Below are 20,719 nucleotides of genomic sequence, written 5' to 3' on the forward strand. Positions count from 1 at the left end.
CATTAAAGGATAAATCCATTTTTTTTCAATCTGGGCCTTATTTTCCTAGTTTTTCTCATCAGGGCGATCGATTCTGATCAAAATTTTGTCAGTTACTTCGCTATAGAGCTCTACGTACCTCTCAGCTTGCAGTGAGCGCTGCTTTCCAATACAATCCACACTTCAATGTGCAGGGAATTTTTGTTCCAAAACACAAGTATGGGACAGAAAGTGAGTTTTGGAAGCCAGAAATCTCAGCACCAGGCCAAGTAATCATTGAGCCATTGGTATTGATCAACAACCTCATCAACCCCCCTTAGATATTGTAGTCATTTTGTGCTATGGGGCCAATAAGAACCTTATTTATTGCCCCTTTGAGTATAATGATGCTGGTGAAAATATCACCTACTGTGCCATTTTCAGTTTCAGTATGATGTAGAAGGAGAATAGACAGAGCCATGATCTCATTTTGACTGGAAATGACCTCAGCACTTTGTTTTGATGCTTCATAAAGACCAACCAGGAAAGTACTGTTCATATATCAATGAATACAGTCCACTGCTATCCTCAACTATCCTGGTACAGGCTAAAATGGACTATAGGCTTGTATGTCTTCATAGATGAAGTTTGAGTTTCTTTTCTTTGTCTGTTCAGCCATGGTGGCTATCACTGCTCATGCTAACCACCCAGTTCTTCTTCTGTTTATTGCAAAAGCTGCTGCTTTGAACAGCAAACCAAAGTGTATTAAGCATCAATCAATGCAGATGAAAGGAGGTGTGTGCCTTCTCTCCCTACAGGAAACAGGTTTGCATACCTTACATCTCTCACTATTCAATAGAGTGGAAGAGAAATGTGCTGTAGCTAGTTTTTTAGTTGTTGTGAATCAACCGTAGAAATTCCCATCCATAGTTTGATCTTTGGAGGTAAGAATGGGGAAACTACATGCCAAGGCTGGCAGAAGAATTTAACTCTTCCAGCGCAATGCCAGAAATCAGAACACGGCATGATGGGTATGCAAATGTTGGTGGATGCAGGGAGTTCAAACATGTTCAGAAAAGTAACGGGTAACCCTGTTGGACATAGCAGCAGCACAACAACAGACAATAGAGAAGTTGCCAATACAATGCAGATTGGAGTTAAACATTTCTTAGAGGAGAGCTTTTCTGGAGGCAGAAATAATCTGATTGGTTGAGTTAAACCTCAATGGGCGGAGCCAAAGAACCACAGTTTTTCAGAGCGCAAGTTGGCTAAATGACAAACTTGAAAGGCAAAGAAGGAACTCTGGTCAAAATAAAACAAAAAAATATGAATAAAAGTGACTTATTTTTTTCATTCATTCATGGCCATGGCATTCCTGATCTTGGAAGCTCAGCAGCTAGCTAACTAGTTTACCTAGACAGCTAAAGGCTAGTATGGCTACTTTGAACCTGGAAGGTCAGCTAGGCTAACTAGCTAACATAGAGAAAGTTTTTCCGTTCATAGCAAGAGCATTCGGCTCAATAATATTAGCTTCCTCCTCTCTTACCCCTTATCTTTTTCACTGGGCTTATCGTTACTTAGCCAGAAAAACTGTAGCTCCGACTAAATTCTGCCACAGAGAACAATGGCTCTCTTGACTCCGCCCACTGAGGTTTAACTCAACCAATCAGATTATTTCTACTTCCAGAGCGGTCCAAGAAATGTCTCTCAAACTAAAACTCCAATCTACCAGTTGGCTAGTCCATTCCCCACAGCTCCAAGCAATACTAATGGGGTCAACCTCTAATTCCAAAGATACACCGATTTCTGCAACCTGTTTCAAGAGGAGGGAACAGAGTGCAGAACTCAACAGTCTTTTCATCACATCCAGTGAGGGCCTCATTTATGAAAGGCTTTCCTCTTTTCTGAAAAGTGGGTTACATTCCATTTTCTCCAATTTTCTGTGATAAATCAAAATATGAAACCGATTTCATCACCCAATATATGAATGCATTACAATGAATAAAAAAATACTAGAATTAATTTAATAGAATTTCATAGAATTAATTCAATCATTCACATCAATTCAATTGGTTCTGAATGATGGAATTGAGGATAAGGTCAATGAGCATTTTTCTAACTGAAGCCACTGCGTCTCGGCGACTTTAGCTGCCCAGCTTTTCCTTTCGTTCCCATGCTTGACTGAGCTATCAAGTGTGTGGAAAGGGCAGTTCCGCTGCGATAAGAGGAGATACGCAGTCATCGCTGACTCCGAGGTGTATCTCTCTCATACCCTTATGTTCTGCTCTGCTGATAGCACTGTATGCATTTCTGTTTTCTCATGCGGCGAGCTCGGATTTCACACGTGCCGATCTGCGTGACACGACGTTGCCGTTCAGAGGAGAAACACCTTCAAACTTCCTGGAAAGACTATTTCTGGTTTGAACAGCATCAAGCAAACCGGGACATTTGCTCATCCAAGATATTTTGTGCATACTCCATTCGACTTGAGTTTGTTTTCAATCTGTCGCCAAAAACTCACAGATCATCTCCAACGCTCAACATGAGGACGAGGAGAAAATAGTCGCATCTTAAAGCCATTTGAACTCATAACGCTATTACTTCTTTTTGCTTCCTCTCCTTCACCATCACCAATCTGAGAGAGATGACATGTGCTGTACAAATCTAAATGTTACCTGTCGTGTATCGGTGATAAAAGACACGATTAGAGAGGATGTGCGGCATGCTGTTCAGATTTCTCTCCTGTCGGTTGCAACATAGCAGATAAGACTTTCCCCGTTTGCCCCCTTCCACATGTGGAGATATATATAGAGAGACTTACTTTAACTCCCCCCATGCCATCCCAGCATGCCGAGCCCAGGACCTCATAAATATACCTCACTGATAAGGCCCAGCAGACATAAGGTCGTAAAAAAGAGTGCAGCGAAATCTTTGTGACCAACTCAATATTGGGCCTACAAGAGAGAAACAGGTTGTGTTCATCTGGTTCCCATCTAGGTCCGTTTATCAGTTTGGACCATTTAAATCAGTTCCCCCTCTGCTCTTCCCTAAAGCCTCAAAGCACAAACGTCACGCCGGTCCAAGGGTACGACCCGATCGGCGGTCATCGCTCAGAGAGGCGAGGGCAGAAGAAAAAGCTCATCTTGGAGTAATTTCAAGTGTACGTTGGGTGAAATAGTGGATATGAAAAGGAAGGGAGGATTCATTTATCTGATCAGTAGATTTAGTCGCTAATCTTTAAGGGACTTAAAGGGAAGCGGTACCTGAAGGTTAGAGACGCAGAGATGCTTGAGAAGGTCGTTGGTTCGATTCCTCGGCTGGGAAAATCAAGCTCTTCCCTCAGCAACTATCGGAGACATTCCATTTTTCCGTTTGCCTTTTCCAAAAACTCTGAAAACTGTTATTTGATATGTGTATGATGTGTTCTTATCTAATGTGCTGATTGCATGATGTTTCTGTTTTTTTTGTCTTTTGTGCTGCAGCTTCGATGGCCAGGACAAAATTCTCCCCGCAAAGGCAATAAAGTTTCTTATTTTACCTTGGTAGTCCTTCTACAGAAAGTTCACTAGCCAGCCCCTAGTCCCCTGCGCACCCCCTCCCCCTTCCTTCCCCATATGTCCAAGCCCTCATTTGCATACAGATGGACAGTGTGTGAGCACGCCGGAATCCTGGTGACTTTTGTCCCTCGATTTACCTCGCGACTCCAGCGGTGGCTCTTGTCTTGGCTTCAAAGGGCAGCTCGCGGCTCACACCTGGGAACTGACTTCGTCCAGAAAGAGAGGTGGCCGTCCACCTGCTGTGGTGAACACACACACACACACACACACACACACACACAGATGGCCTCTGGAGGAGAGGGACACAGCGATCCCATGTGTCCAATTACAACATGAAAGCCACTGGGCTACAATGCAGGTACTCTGTCCACACTGTCACACAAAGCACAGAGGTGGAAGGGTGGTGGGAAGTGGGTATTCATGTAATTTTTGAGAGGGGGGGGTAGGTGGGGTGGGTCAGTCAGACACGCTGGAGGGACTACATCTCCCAGCATGCCTCGGGATCCCCGCAGGAGGAGCTGGACGAAGTCGCTGCGTTGCCACTGCAGCCCTGACCCGAATAAATGGTGAGAAAATAGATGGATGGATGAATATCAAAATTCCTTACATTCCTTTTAAGCTTTCGATTTTTTATTGGCTTGAGGCTTGAATGGAAAAAAGCATTAAATTAAACTTTTTTGGTCTTCTTCTAGATCCCTTTACATCTAAGTAGTAGCTAAGTGACTGTAGGATTTTTATCAGGTCCTTGTTGAACCTGCATGTCTGAAATCAACTGAAAACAACTCAAAACAAATTCTAGGCTACTAGTTGACTCCTATATCTCTCTCTAAGGCGATTACTATTATACTATTTCAGTGTTAACCTTGTTGTCAACATGATCTGAAGCTGTGCAGGAAATTGAGTTAAACCCCATTAACCAAGTAAGAACACTGTGGTCTAGAAGACTGCGTCTGTATAGAGTGTATTTCTTTGCAATAGAGCCATATTACCAGAGAAATGTGTTACTAAAGTGGGAGGGAGTGTGAGCATGACCTGTTGCCATCTTGTTCCCAAGCAACATGCTTTCAAGAGATAGCAGGGGATGTGTGGTATTGGCATTTGAGGAAAAAAAGAAGGGAAGTAAAGTGATATAGAATGAGTCACTGTAGGTAGCTGCATTTTAGTTATGAAGTACCTAGTTCCTTTAGTCTGTATATAGATCCTAAGATTGTTAATAAACAGTATAAGCAATGGGTTGGTGAACAGATAGTTGAAAATGTTGGAACTGATGAATACGTCTATCTAATCTTAATGGGATTACTGATGTGAGCAGAGGATGAAGATAAACTGAAAGATGAATTACTAATATTCCTACCCATTTAGTAGTTATCAAGGTTTTCTAAAGCATTCTGATCCGGATGATTATTATAGGATTAACGCCTTTATCTCACACAGAGGCAACTGCAAGAGAAAATATTCTTCCCATTTCCTAATATCTCCTTACTGTGGGAACCCTGCACTTGCTCATGCCACAGTCTATTGGCCAAGACAATCTGCTATCTCTGCTGGGAAATATATCAAGATGCACATCAAGATCAGGCTTTCACAATTTACATACTGTATACTGTAAGGGCTTGTGTCCAATTCTTTGCATAAATGTGTCGTCCTATTTCCTGTTCCAGATCTAGTTTGTATCTTATCAAGATGTGTTTGTTCACCAGACTTGATATATCGATAGGCTTTATAAAGACTACTGACAGATGGACAGTATGTACCTAAGCAGTAGGGAAGTGGTGGGAATTTCAAGTTCATCATGTGATGGATGCCACTCACATGATGACTTCACCACAGAATGCTTGCAAGTGTGTGTTTTTTCAGTTTCGTTAAGACCAATTTAAAAGCCTGCATAAAGAAACAAAGCTGTCAAAAACCAGCCTATTTCTGACTGAACACAGCTAATGAAAGTTGTGAAACTATGTGAAATGGCCAGGATGAGAAAAAGAACAACAGGATATGACCTGGAACATGAAGTACAACTGTGTTTAGTAAAGCAGATGCTTTGCATTATTGTATTACTAACCCTGTTCTGTATTAATCTAAGAATGGACATGCAGCACAAAGAAGTCCGTCATTGTATGGTGAAAAAATAAGACCAATAATAACTATATTAAAGACTTTTAGCTCTTTTGAGGGCATTAAAGTTAGATAATATAAAAACTGTTTAAAGGACCCACAGATACCCTGAATAATCGTATAACCATACACTGTTTTAATATTTCATAATATGACAATAGAGAGAGCAGATGCAGATTCTTGATTCCTTTTAGTGTTGCGTCTCATAGATGGCTGCAACATATCTGTCTCCAGCAGTAGACAGGGAAGTCACTGTTGTCAGTAACATTGTGGTTGCCATAGCAAATGTAGTGTGGTGGAACTTGGTTAGTTAATAAGGCAACCTCACCCTCCTTCTAATAACTTTGTCTAATGATTAGTAATCCTGTCACAACAAATTACCAGCATCGCAGCAATAATCACACTTGTCACCAGTAATGAGCAACACATTTTTTAAATACTACCTTAATTTTGAAGATTTATATTGTAAATTGCATGAGGTGCCAATCTTTTACAAGACTGTAAAAGAGAAATGAGTATAGATACATGCAGTCTTTGGAAATACAGGTTAGACATCCTCATTCCTAACTTAAACTTCAATTAAATGATGACATTTTCTGCTATATAGGACTTTTAAAACACATCTATGAGTAAGAAGTGAGTAACTTGTGAGACAAAATGAATATCAGGCATCAAACCTATTTTATTTAAACTTAATGCAGTTTAATGAAACACAGTTAGTGCACATGCAAAGTATCATATTTAAATATATATTTGTACCAAGTGTCATATGGTTTCAAAGTTAAATATTTAAACATTTATGTAATAAATTAAAAAAACAGAAACGTTACTGAAAACACTGCCCACAATGAGTATTCACTCCAAATAAAGCATAAAATACATGATAGATCATTAATACTGCAATGCTTATGCTAGTACTTTTTTCGGAGAATATTTTTTAAGAACACAAATTCAGTGTAAGACACTACCAGAAAGAAAAAGAGAAATCACAATTGTACAAATTGCTTTGCAAGTATGCCTTTACCAGGAGAAAAATCATAATACTCCTTTCTCTTAAAGGTATTATGTGTAGAATTTTCAGTAAATATGACACAATCTAATAGATTACCATATGTGCTACACTGTATAACCGCTGTGAACTGCTTGATAGCAGCAAATTTGATTATGTTCCCCCTGCTGCTTCTGAACTGCCAGCTACCAGCCCACCAATAAGGAAGCAAAGTGAAGGTACAGACCCAAGACCCAGAAACTGCCTTACAAGGAATAGTGGGCAAGGCAAGAATCACTGATCAACAAAAGCAAAATTCTGTCAATTCAGGCTCACTGATTGGTAACAACAAGCAGACAATTGGAGCTACTGTTTAGAACTGCAAAAATCAGCAGTCAAAGGCATCATCACCACTGATTTAACAACAATATACCTGTATTAATTAGAGAATACTACACATAGCACCTTTAAAAACTGATATTTTCAAGATATAGCTCAGCTCATGGTCACTGAAAATACAGAAATTTTGAAACGGTGCACAAACCATTCAAAGAAAGAAGAAAATCACAGTTGAAGAAGCAACTACAGCATAGCAATGGGGTACATGTATAAAAAAAAAAGTGGTACAACTCATGAGGAAAATCAGAAGATTTAAGCATTCTGTCGCAGAGAACTCCACTGAGCGTTGACATTTCCGACACGTCGCTGAAAATTTGATATGTCAGTACCTTGAAAGCAAGCAAAAGGACACCAGATATTTTAGTTGTGCTGCCTACTTGCCTGAGTGATGGAGGTAGAAATGTCATATGCTGGGCTAATGGCAATATACAGCATAGGCAAAGAACCATAGAACCATGCAACTTAAAGGATAAGTCCGGTTATTTTCAACCTGGCCCTTATTTTCCAAGTTTTTGCCATTTTAACGATTGTGTTCAAAATTTTGTCACTCTAGAGATAATACAGTTGATTGTATTAGTGTGAATATGACTAATTTGGATTTTTAATACCTTGGACTGCCGACACCAGTGGATTCCCTGCTGTGTTTACCACTTGTGTCGACACACTATATCACGATATCGGAGCCCGCAAAAAATCCCACATATTCTACTTGCTGACTAGCTAATGCGAATTAAAACAACATATCTAATAGCGCAATATACGCAAGTTTCAGGCAATAGACCGGAGATTGGAAAATTGGATGTAGGCAGGTTCCATTGCAGCGTATGTTACTGTGTAGAAAGGTACAGAACTGAAGGTACAGAAAGTTCTACCATGAAGTGACGAAATATTGAACACAATTAATTGTCATGATAGTAAAAACTATGGAAATAAGGCCCAGGTTGAAAATAACCGGAATTATCACTGAACCATTTCCTTACCTCAAATATTTGTGATATTTAACAGAAGTCAATATGGCTTACCAGTGGCACAGTCTGCAACCTTACACTTCTGTCAAAAGTGCTAGAGGGGAAGGGAAAACAGCCCCTTGTTTTTACAAAACTTTCCTCAAATGCAAAGACAGTTACAGCCAAAAGAGAAGGCAGAGGGGTAGATGCGTACGTTTGACAGGGACGTAAAGTTACAGACTGGCCTCGAAAGTTAAAGTGGCTTTTTTGTCCCATTTGTGGAAGGGTTATCATCAATGTTTTAGACTGAGCCAAGTCTGAACCGCTTGGCCTCATTTCAGAAAACAGTCAGAGAAAATCAATTTTGCTTCTTTCAACAATGGAATGATTATGTCGAAGCTATTTAAAATGTAAGCTATAGATATTTTTCTCATGAGTTAAGAGAAAATGCGAGTATACCCATTAATTTCCAAGGTGGGCACACTTCCCACTTTGAAGAACTCTGTATTAGACTGCGGAAATGTTGGACAAAGAAACAAATACTAACCGTGTAAAAAAGGTAGAAAGTGTGAGCACCATCGGAAATCTTTCAGTGGAGTTCTCCTTTTCAGCTACTCTCAGTGCGCACAGTCAAATAATCCACTCAAAATCTCATTCAACCGAGACAGACTGTCAAGAAAAGATTGTCATATGGACAAAAGGTGGAGTAAATGAAGAGGGTAAGGGACTGAGGTCATCGATCTAGTGAGAATAAGATTCCAATAATTCCCTGATATCACTCTTTTCGAGCTAAAGAAACCATTTGAAGATATCACATAAGAGGTTATTTGTCATCGTGTAAAGCATGGAGAAAGAAACGAGAATGATTTGTGAAAGTGTTTGACAGAAACCGAGAAAATGGAAAACAATCAACTAAAGCCCTATTTGCGGGGGAGTAGCATTATGTGGGGGCCTCATGGAATTAAGACGTACCCCCCAACATGTCTTCCAGTGGTCACTTTCAAGGGTTTCCAGAGGTGCGTTCCACATTTTTTCCAAGGTGTCCTGAGATTGAACTTGACATGCCCCCAATTTAACAATGTGTATGCGTTTGCTTGAAACCTAAAAATAAATTCCAACAAGTGGTAGTCAAAGAGAATCGGATTTGGTGTTGAACATGTACCGTGAATTAAGTTAGATGCCGAAAATTTGTGGATTTGCATAGGAGTGGTAGAATTTTGTCTTGAAAAAGCATTAGGTAATATGCTTTGGAACTTACTTGGATATGCCCGGGTGACGTTAGTCCAAGGGATTCAACAAAATAAAATCAATTCAAGCAATTCCAGCGAATTATGCAATCCTGCATCAAGGAATGTTCTTGGATGGACAGGAGAACTCAAGCAGTTGAGATGGATAACTATGGCTATGAGGGTAATATATCTATTCCTACAAGGTTTGGGTGGGAATGACCTCTCAAAAGGTTTGACTGAGGGTGCGTTCACACCAAGCGTGTTCGGAGCATTTCATTCAAACTCTACAGCGTTTACTCCGTCGGTTCGGTTCAGTTCCAGCAGTTCTTTGTGTTTGGAAAGCCTAGCATAACAGCAGTCTTAACTGATGCTCATATTCAGTTATTTCTTCATGTGTTCCTAACTGGCATGAACACCAGAAAGGGTAAATTGTGGTCAAGAGTGCAAACCACCGCCAAAATCTCCAGCATGGGTTGATAACAGGTTACCAAACTCTGTCCAATAAACAAGCTACTTGTGCGTCCATGTGACTTTGATTACAAGCCCTGGTTCACTTGAAATTAAGCAGTGTGAACCTAAGCAAACCAAATAAAAGATGCAACAAAGTAATTTTTTCCACTATGGTTCGGACCAAAGAAAATTAACTGGTGTGATCGCACCCTGAGTCACAAGGCAAAGCAAGTCCACTTCTACAATGGCCAATACAAAGCGCAAAAAAATCTCCGCACTTGTGCCAGCAAATCTTGCAATACATTTTGGCGATGTCTTGTCATCAGCTGAAGCAAGGACACTTGCTTGCTTTATAACTATTTTCTTTCACAGAGGCCCACCGGTATTCCTAGAAATTGTACGTCAAGTACATCATACCTGTTGGGTCCATCTATAACTCCTTTCATACCTTATAATCTTTAAAAGGTATTAGAAACATTGCACTTAAAAGTCTCACTTACCAATAGCAACCCAATATCATTAACATACAGTATATTAAAATATGTAGACGCTAAACCACCAAGTTATTCAGGCAAGTCAGTTTTTTCAACTTACAACACTCAGCATTTTTTCCCCACACAAACTTTTCAACTTCCAAACTTTGCAGGTGCACCAAGTGGTTTGCCGAAGAGTTAAAGTCCCATTCAGTATACAATCGCTGTAGCATGGCTACATTGGAATTGTAACAAGATCTGCCAGTGTAGTTTTCTGATTGTTTAACTGTAGTAATATGGCATGATAGATACTGTATGTAATTTGTTTTAAGCGAGCTAATTTGCTAAAAAACAGCATTGGCTTTGCTTCAGCACTTGCATATCTTTTAACTCACCATATTGTCTACAGTGTAGGTGAACGTCTTTCTGTTCATATGTTAAATAGTAAATGAAGTGTCAGCCCTTTTTTGGATGAACAAAGTACTCGCATATAGTAAGAATAGTAAGCATTTTGTTGCTTACAGTTATTTAAGCTGCAAGTGATCTTGAAATGTGATTACATGTCGGTCATCACATTCAGAGATGAAATTAAACCAATAGAATGGTTCAATCCCTGAATATGACCGCAGGGTTGGCTATTTGGACCTGAGATTTTGGCAAGCTGCTTTTGAGGTTCACTTTTGTGAGCTTAGCTTTCTGTCCTTATGCCCATCAAAGCTTTACACAACTACTCCATTTCAGCATTAACTACAGGGGACCTCCCCAAATAAATTGTGACCAAAGGGTAACCATTAAGAGTTCAAGTTCTTTGAGACTAGTTCTTAAGCCTCCATTAATTTGTTCAACATGTCCTCAGTTTTGGTGCTTTGTGATATACCAAAACATGCTAGGCATAAATAACACTGCCTACAAATGGCTTGATTGTAATGGAAGCTGTGAAAACCTTATAGAGGATTTTGCAAAGGTTTGAGCCAGAAGTCTTGGAGAGGACTGAATTGGATTCATATGGACGTGATGTGAAGTACAAATGCTTGACAATGGTGTATGGGAGAGGTTTGATCTGATGGATGGAAACAATGAGAATCTCGATAGCAGATATGGTCAGTTGGCCTTGTTGGGTTTAAACCACAGCTCACGCTTTTTTGGCATAGCTCTCTTGTCTATTTCTGGTCTCTCGTCAATGTGATCCATGACAGAAAAAATATAAATAATTGAGGATGGCCTACCCATACTCCTTTAAGGGGTAAAAGGGAGAAAAATTCTTTCTCCAAAACCCATGGTGGTATCAACAAAACTCAAACTCATCTCCCCAAAACAAAGGGCCTCACAGATGCGCCCGTTTGGGAAGTTATGTCAAAGTGAATCTAAGGATTTCACGGACATGTTATATGCCGTGTATCAGGTTCTGAAAACAAATGGGAACCCACTGCAGCTTGTCATATCCCTAACTAAATGTGAAAAGGCCAATGGAAGTGGACTTGATTCTCATGTGTGTTAATATAACTCCCTGTATATGCTGCAAATTAAGATTGTACTTGAGTACTCAATCAGTGATATGCTGAATACTGCAAATTAGGCCCTCAGTGCAGAGGTAGGTGAATATTTCTCCTGTATAGTGTCTAAGAAAACCTAATTACACAATTTCCTTGTATAATGAAGTCTGCTATTATGTCCACTGGCTCTACCTCCTAACCACTTTGTGACAAAGTGAGAAGTTAATTTCAGTGATACTGAGTGATTGTTTAGCCTGGGGTTTACTATGATAAGTATTGCTTAGAGGCTGTGGATCACAGAGAAATTGAATGAGGCTTGCCTGAACAAGTGGTGGTTAATAAAACACGCAAATCACTTCTATCATCACAAGGCCCCACCATTGACTAAGCATTGTTTTTGCATTACTGGATCATGGCTTAATCAAGGGCAGGCAAATGGAACCAGTGATATACAGCCATTTATGCGAGATGGCACAGTAAATGAAAGGATAAACATACCAAAACAATATGAAGAAGAGAGAAAAAAGTGCCAGTGACCCCCAGCATATGGCAAATTTGTTTTTAGGAAAGGTAATTAAGACCACATAAAAATTAGAAAGGTAACAGGACAAAACTCAAAGATACGTGTTGGCAACATGACAAGGGGCCCACCCTTTATCATGTACCAGTAAGCAAAAAGGCAATAAAGGATGAAGGGCCATGGGGGAAGAGTGGATGTGCTGGGCCAGTGTTTGATTTCATTCGGGGACAGGTTAAAACGATGGAAGGGGTTGTTTAACGCTGGTTAGACATTGGTGGAGATCTTGTACTTGGGCGACATGTTGTTGTGGAACCAGATGAAACTAAAGATGACGCCCATGGTTTTGGGGATGCTCTCATCGTAAGCGAACGTCATGGCCTCGTGCAGGGGTACCTTGACCACCTCAATCAGCTCGCCCTCCTGTGGCGCGCCGCCGCCCTCGCCGACGCGATTGTCGTCTGACACCTCGGCGTAGAACATGGTCTGCTTGGCACCCGTCACACCCACGCCTGACCTGGAGGGAAAAAAAATAAAAAGAGGGAAGGTAAAGATCAGAGGGGTCTATAGCTGTGTAAACAACTGTTTTTAACATTCTCCATGATGTGAGAATTGGCTGTACGTAAATAATGTCTAAATATATAACAACCAGGCTACAGAGAGATATCTGAAAAAAGACAGTTGTGGTGTGGGTGTAGGTCCATTCAAAAACGTTATAAGTAAAAGTGAATAGACCAATATGCTAGAATTATTTCTAAATTTTGTCTTGCCTTTAGCCCTAGTCTCTACTCCAAAACTCACTGAAATGTAGCTTGAGAAAAGACAGTTCCGTTAACTTGGCTCTGATAGCTAGCTTACTAGCCAGCAAGCTAATTTAGCAAAGCAACTAATCGTAATGTAAAGATGCAACTACTAGCCACTACTTCCTAATAGCCACATAACGTTAGCTGTGTAAATCATCGAAGCAGTGATAATTAGCTGACCCAATACTACAGTTTGCTTGCTAACATACAAGCTGTATGTTAGCTAGCTAAACACAAAATGTATCACATTTATCAGCGGCTAAATGATCAGTTCCCAGTCAAACACAGCACAGAAATTAACCATGTCCATTCAGTTTGGTTGAGACAGACAAATTGGACGCTTAGATATGCAATTTGCTATTCTCAGCTGTTGCTGTCCAAGAGCTGAGGACCTCCAATATGGCTGCCAGACGTCACCTGAAAGCCCTATATTGACTAAAACATTTGGAGGACCACATACTGCTGTACCCAAACTTGGACACACACACTCACGAAAACTCCTGTCAGTTTCCGTCTTTGTATGCCTTGAGGAATTTAATTGCTAGTCAAACGGAGCTGTATTTCTCAATTGCAAAGGGCTGTGACCTGGGCTTGCCCATTAGCAGCGAGTCACACAGCTTCACACCCCATGTGCCTCTGTCAGAAACACCCTCATAGGGGTCATGAGGGTTAAGATGATACCTCTCCATTTAATGGAAGCAGCCCACACATAACAACGGCAGTAGACACCACCAACAAAGCCAGAGGAGGTGCGCGAGTCAAATCAAAAGCATGCTTATGAGAGCCATCAGTCTTAGCTGTCCAGGTGCTGCTGTCTAATGTGGGACTAATGAGCCACACAAGTTCAGTCAGGAAACTCTTGCTGATGCAGTCTCATCTCTGTTAGTCACAAATCACACTGTACTTCACCAATAGGGCAGTGTATTTAACTGAGCTGTACTCACAGTCTGTTGCTCACTCTGATCTGCTGCTACACTGACTGAACTTTATTCCTGGCACTTTCAACTGTAATATCTACCTGTAGTCTATTTATATGTTGACAGAGACGGATGGTTAGTGCTACCAGCCTTGTTGCTTCTGTCCACCTGATTTACATAACTGAGCTTCCTCAGTTCTTTCTTTCATCATTTAGGCATTTGTTGTGATTGTTATATTGCCCCCTGCTTGTGTCTGCTCTTAGGTGTCTGCTATTATATAACGCCATGTTCCTGGCCTGTTTCTGTGCTGTTTGTCCTATCTTCTTGTCCATGTTCAGTGTTCCATGTTTCCTTTAGTTTAGTTAGTCCTTAACCCTGACCCCTTCTAGAGGTCTTTTGCCCAACTGCCTGGCAATTGTCTTCAATGAGAAGGAGCTTGTTTATGTCATCTTTTGATTGGTAGAAAGATATGGTTTCCTCCTAGTACAAACACACTTGGACACCAAATTTTTTTGCAGGTTTCAGAAGCCAAACTTAAGACTTTTTAATGCGACCTAGACTTGAATTCATGAGCAATTTAAAAACCAACCAAAGAAACAATTTCTGATTGAACAAATGGACAGTATAATAAAAAGGACAACAGGATATCAATTGTTAAGGGACATGACATCCAGCTGTGTTTAGGAAAGCAGATATGAAAAGGAGAAAAAAAACAAACAAAGCTGTATTAATCTAAGAGCGGATATGCAGAGCAAAGAAGCCTGTCATTGCATGGTGAAATAAAAATAAGACCTCTGCTAAGTGTATTTCAGACTAATACTTTTTTAAGACTGATTCAGACAGGGAACCAACTACCTAACTGACCTGTAAGAGGTGATCCTCCTCAGCTTGGAAGCAGGCACGTCGTAGCCACACTCCTCCAACACCTCCTGCCGGGCGATCTCCTCTAGGGAGAGGTCAGGCTTGTCCACCAGCCCGGCGCAAAGCTCGTAGGTGACCCCCGCCAAGGCCGGGGGCTGCGGAGAGGAGCTTTCCCCCTCCGGGACCGTCTGGCCCTCCTGGGACTCCGGGGCGGCGGCTTCGGCGGCGCCCTCCTCGGCTTTCTCGGCGGTCTCGGGAGGCTGAGGCTTGGTCCTCTCCCACTCACACATGTATACAGCTGTTGATGGAATACAGGATGGATATTGTTAGAGAAAATATTGTTAGACACGGGTGGAAGAATTACTCTCATTACTGTAAATGAGTAGCTTTCTGTGTACTGTAAATGAGTAGCTTTCTGAGTATTTTTTGAAGTTGAGGTTGAAGAGTAATTTTACTTTTACACAAGTATGTTTTAAATGAAGTATCCCATCAAACATTTTGATGTTGAATAGATGTCATGACGGCCTGTACCAACAGAAATATAGCACCAAAATTTAAATTGAGACATCCATAATCGTCCATACCTGCTACCTGCATCGTTTTGTGACCAAAAAATCTTTCTGGTATCAGTTCAAAACTGTTTCCAAAGTCGTTTTAATTTGAAATTGTATCATGCAATATTTTGTACTCGCTTGGGTTGATGTTTAACTTTGCCTCCTGCACATCGCTATCTGTCGAATGCTTGCTGGGATTGTGTTTTGCTACATTTTAAATCACATCCATTACAGAATACATTTGGTTGCCAAAAGCATTGCATCATAAACTGACCAATAGACTCAAGTAATCCCTATCAAACCTGTTCTATGTGGCTAACATTAAAGTAACTAACTGTAACATTAAATGCTCAAATTTATCATTGACAGTAGCTAAGTTAACATTATCTTAAAACCCCATCCACCCAGCTACAGAATTTAGCATTTGATTGGTGTCTAGCTAGTTTGCTAGCCTTGCTAGCTAGTTGAATAGCTAATAGCAAGAGAAACATCAAGGTAGCAACGGTACAGAATAATGGGAATCTGCTTTTTCAGATCAAAGATTAAATATTGACATGGATTTTGGTATCTTACTTTTAGAACGTCTTTTGGCATTACATAGGAAAGATCATATAACAATGACTTGTTTAGGGTAACTCTTACTCTGAGTACTAGCTACCTTTAGTTTGACTCAAGTATTTTTTTACATCAATAATTATACTAACTTTCAGCAACATAGCAGTACTTCTACTTGAGTAAGATAATTTGGTACTCTTTCTGCCCCTATTGTTAGCATATTTTTCAGCCATACATCATCCTGCACAGTGCTTAAATGGTTTGGGCCCAGAAATGTTGAAAAAATAATGCAGATTTGGACATTGATATTTTTATTATGTTAAATAACGACTGTTGACAACAATAGAAAATCTAAAAGCAGCTTCTGGCTTTGCAGAATTGCAGCTCACTTTTCCCTTTTAGAACTTGTGGTTAGATTACATTCACAGAACATCCACAATAGTCAATTACAGTCAGCAACAATTTATATGAAACAATATCTACAGTAGATAACGTTTTGTGTTGGAGCACAACCAGGCAGTTAAGTTATAAAAAGATTTTACAGACATGTAGCAAATAAACAAGTGTTTGAAAATGAATTCTAGGTTCTGGACAAAGTGTCATTTCTTTCAGACAAAGGCTAGTTCTTTTTTTTCCGACAGCAAGGAGAGAGGGGAGGGAAAAAAAATACATCAATGCCCAGACTTCCTTGAATTTAGCACACTGCAGTGTGGGACAGTCCCTGGCGACGTCTAACAAAGGAGGTTAGGCTGCTTTGTAATGGGGTCTCTTGTGGTCTATTTATGAGACTGCATTGTTGCTAGGGTCCAGTTGAATAAACAGGGATTCTAGTGTACTGCTTTTTACTGAGAGTGCCCAACAGGATGGTCAACAAACTAGATCTGGCTTGGCAAAAAAAAAGAAAAAAGGTATTGAATAAACTGCAGTCCATAATGATATTAGACTGCTAGGTTTTTTTGGGGGTGGAAAGAGAGAAAGGTGATCATTTACCTGGACGGAACTGCTTGACAAGGACAAAACAATGTGAGGTGGTGTTGAAGATCAGCACTGAGACACTGAGGGAGAGAGAGAGAGAAAAACATGAGATTAAAGAAAAATCACAATCGGACAACTTTTTCTAAAAATAAATCTCTACCCAAACAGTAGATCATTGGTCTGAGTAGCTTGGAAAGCATGAAAACTTTAAGATCAACAGTTTGTAGAATGAGAAAGAGAGAGTGTGAGTGTGTGTGTGTGTGTGTGTGTGTGTGTGTACGTTAATGAAGTGTCAGATTTGTTGATAAATGCGGCGAATTGTCAGTATTGTACAACATGCACTATTGTTATGTGGAAACAATTTCTTAGGTTTTGCCCTTAGGTGAGCCTTGGCAGAGAAACGATGAAAATATCGAATGTGATTTTCATCCACAACCTGAGTTTCACAATGTTTTTGAAATTCAAATAACATAACGAGGGGGCAAATACACAACGCAAGAGACCAATTCCTTTCAGCAAAAAGTTAGCTGCTTATATTCCTGTCAGAATAACTGTGACCAACCCAAAGACAAGAAGAAGCACCAGCCAAGACACTTCAAGAGCATTCTAATATTTTAATTTTTTTTTGCTTTCTATGCTAATTGATTAGTTTGTCTTCACCTTTTTAGTATTAGCTTCTGTCTTATTTAATTCCCTTTCGCTTCATTGTTCATCATTCTGCTGTTGTTTTACTTACTACTAAAGAAGCATTAAGTGATATATGTCCCCCCCACCCCTTGCATCCCTCATGTCCCCTTGAGTTATGATGGCCTGTAAAGAACACAAATAATAAAGTCCCATTTTCACAATAGAGAAGTGAGTAGCTAATTAGAGCAGAGGTCCAACGTAAACATCTAGTGGAGAGGCAATATATCAGCATGCTAAATATTGGAATAATAACACTGCTTTTTTGGCTGGAGAGTTGGCTTTTTAGCTTATGTAGCTGAAATGTATTGCAACACTGATCGCTCGCTCATAGCACCATCTTCCATCGTTGAGCCATTGAACATGCCAGTAGGTGGTTTAGGGGTGGGGTCATTGGTATTGATCAACACCCCCTGTAAATTATGGACATTTGTGCTATGGGGCATAGGTGCTTTGTTTTTTTTTGTTTTTTTTTTCCAAATTTTATAAAAGCTCAATATATTACTTATGCAATACTGCATGCTTCCCACTTCCAAGGTAGCACTTTGTTCTTCTCACCTTTCGTTTGTTTTGATTTGATATAATGTATTGATCCCCCAAAGGAAATTCTGTTTCTTCCTTCTGGTTGGAGTGGAGGGTGAGGCCAGGTTGCCTTGTCCCTGCAGCAGGTAGGGGTTAAGTATCTAGCTCAAGGATACTTGGGCAGGTATGGCCGCATGGGGGAAATCATGGAGGATGATCTCACTAACCACTACTGGTCCATCCTGCCATCTACTCTTATGGATCAGAAATAAGAAAGCCTGCTTTTTATACCCACAGGCCCAGGCCGGATTGAACCATGCCTCCCAGCAGGGAGGCATGTGAAGATAACATGGGAAGGAAGGTCAGTGCGATGTGCCACGCCACTGCCACCCAACGAATTGTATGCACACAGGTGGGTCAATGCCGTGTGTGTGTGTGTGTGTGTATGTGTGTGTGTGATTGTTTTGCGGCCAGTGGAGACTCGGGGCCTGGGGTCTGTGTTGGGAAAGCGGATGTGTCTGAGGAGGCAGGAAGCCCTGCCCTGTCTTTCCCATGGTGAGAGAGACCAGGAGATTGCTGCTGCAACCTGCTCCCAGCCAGGACCCTGGAGCTGATACTGGACTGTTTCAATATCTGTTTGCACTAGATATTTAACGTGGCAATCCAAACCGAAGAAGATATTACATGTTAGGGCGGGGCGATAGGACCTCAAATCCATATCAAGATGTATTGTCACATTTACCGCGATAACGATAAATTAAACACCGTAGAAACTAAAAATGACTGACATCTCTTTCAAATTTTCAAAATAAGCACATCAGCTGCCTCTTGTTTCTTTGTTATACACTCACCATATTTGATGAGGTAGTTGCATTTCAAGCGATGAAACAAATTGCTTGTGTTGCTGCGGTTGTTCAACAATGTTTACATTTTGCTTCTTTCTGCATCATGTTTGCTGAAGCCAACATACAGACACAGAATCCTCTTTCGGATACCAGGTCTGACTCATTGTCCCTGCTCAATACTCAAGTTTGTTCTTACTAACGGTCAAGGACGGTAGGACAGGGAGGCTATTTTTGTTTTGAATGGAGCTCATAGGCTAGACGACGCAGATATATGTGGACCAGATGTGACTTTACATTGGAGTTTTTCTCAAGAGCACAGCATGAGCAGTGGGGAGCAGCTTTTACCAGACATACTGACATGAAGAACATTAGGTTGGTAAGAGATTCATAAGGTCGGTATACAGCCCAGACTTATTACATGTTACTCTTATAATCTAATAAGGTTCAGTCCAGAATTCTTAACATTTTCAAGTCTATTTCAGAGCCAAGACTCTGAAATACCCCTTTAAACAGTTATCTGCTGATTATCTTTCCTGTGTTTTTGACAATGTCATTTCACCTGGTTAGTACAGGGATCTGATAAATGGTTTTGAGTGTCTATTTAATGCTTGCTGCAGATAACGCCTGATAAACATCCGCCAATGTCTGTTCTGGTGTGTTTCTGTTATTAGACCCATTCAACTCATTTCACCTTCAGTGAAATAACTTAAAATTTCCAACCTTACTGCTGATACAATAAATAATTTAAGGTTAATTCAATTGGGTAAATATTGGCCAATAATACTAGTATCCTGATATCGCTGTGCGGCGATATCAGGAGAGGAAAAGGTCAGTTGTGCCTCAGCTGCTGATTAAAAAGCCCCTGGTCCATTTTAAGGGCCTCTTATCTAGGAACAGCCAACTGTGGAAACCTCTGCCAGTTCTCCATCCTCTTCCCCTCTCTATCACACCTTCATTCACTCCCCCCCCCCCCTGAAAGGAAGGTCACAGGGTTCCTTTTTTAATTGCTTCTCCCTGTGTGAAACTTGAAAAATCTCAGACAGATCCACTGATCACCCCATCACACCACTGCTTTTGTCTTAATCAGAAAGTCCACAGATGATGTTGATGTTTTCAAAAGGGCCACTGAAGAGCCACTGAATTTCGGGTTTGAGCTTCCAAAAATACTTCTGCAGACATCTAAGGATCTGAACTATGAAAAACCACTACATGTTTCTGTGAAATGAAGCCTATAGGCGCAACAGAAAGTCTAGTGCTGGAACATTATCACCCACAAAACAGCGCGGGAGGATCCAGGCCAAAAGTGGGACACACAGGCCCGGGGCATGGAAGCCGTCCCCTGAGGCAGGTATGGGCCTTGTATTGCTGTTCCACACCATTACTGCTGTTCCATTGCTTCCCTCTCGCAAAAAAAAAAAAAAGCTCTAATGGTTAAACCAAGGAGAGCAAGCTAAACGGACGCTCAGGACATTTCATGCACCGTTAAGCTTGGAGCCTTCTCTGCGGGGCTTCCGGTCGGACAGTGGGAACACTGTGCCGCAGCAGACATATGAGGAGAGGGTCCTCCATTCTGAGCTGATCACAGCTCACTTGGTTGCAGTGCAGAGCTTGCTATGCCAAAGACGTAAAATTAAGCTTCTTGTGGTAAAAGGAAAACTGAATTTTGACAAATCAGACTTCAATATCAGACTTTTATCCTTTGTGGCTAAAAAACATTTGTTAATGGTCTTTTCTCATTCAATGTGATTTGATGAGACCAGATGAGCTGTGTTTTGTGCACACTAAAGCAGCTTTTACACATACTGTAGGTTAAGCTTGTATACATGACACTGTTCTAGATTGTTTAGCCAGATTGCACTTACACCTGGCATTAAAATGTA

The 20,719-nt window shown here is 40.7% G+C and overlaps 1 protein-coding gene across 1 annotated transcript in view; it reads right to left on the bottom strand.

The window, feature by feature from the left end:
* Positions 1-6,203: 6,203 nt before the first annotated feature.
* nudt14 (nudix (nucleoside diphosphate linked moiety X)-type motif 14) overlaps positions 6,204-20,719 on the bottom strand; it is a 32,178-nt gene continuing 17,662 nt past the window's right edge. The window contains exons 3-5 of the mRNA XM_071921353.2: positions 16,804-16,868; positions 14,708-15,002; positions 6,204-12,640 (exon numbers count right to left, since the gene is read on the bottom strand). Of these exons, the coding sequence (XP_071777454.2) occupies positions 12,391-12,640; positions 14,708-15,002; positions 16,804-16,868 (610 nt within the window). The 3' untranslated portion in view covers positions 6,204-12,390. The remainder of the gene's footprint in view (positions 12,641-14,707; positions 15,003-16,803; positions 16,869-20,719) is intronic.

This window comes from Centroberyx gerrardi, chromosome 18 (genome assembly GCF_048128805.1).
Source record: "Centroberyx gerrardi isolate f3 chromosome 18, fCenGer3.hap1.cur.20231027, whole genome shotgun sequence".
NCBI lineage: Eukaryota > Metazoa > Chordata > Actinopteri > Beryciformes > Berycidae > Centroberyx > Centroberyx gerrardi.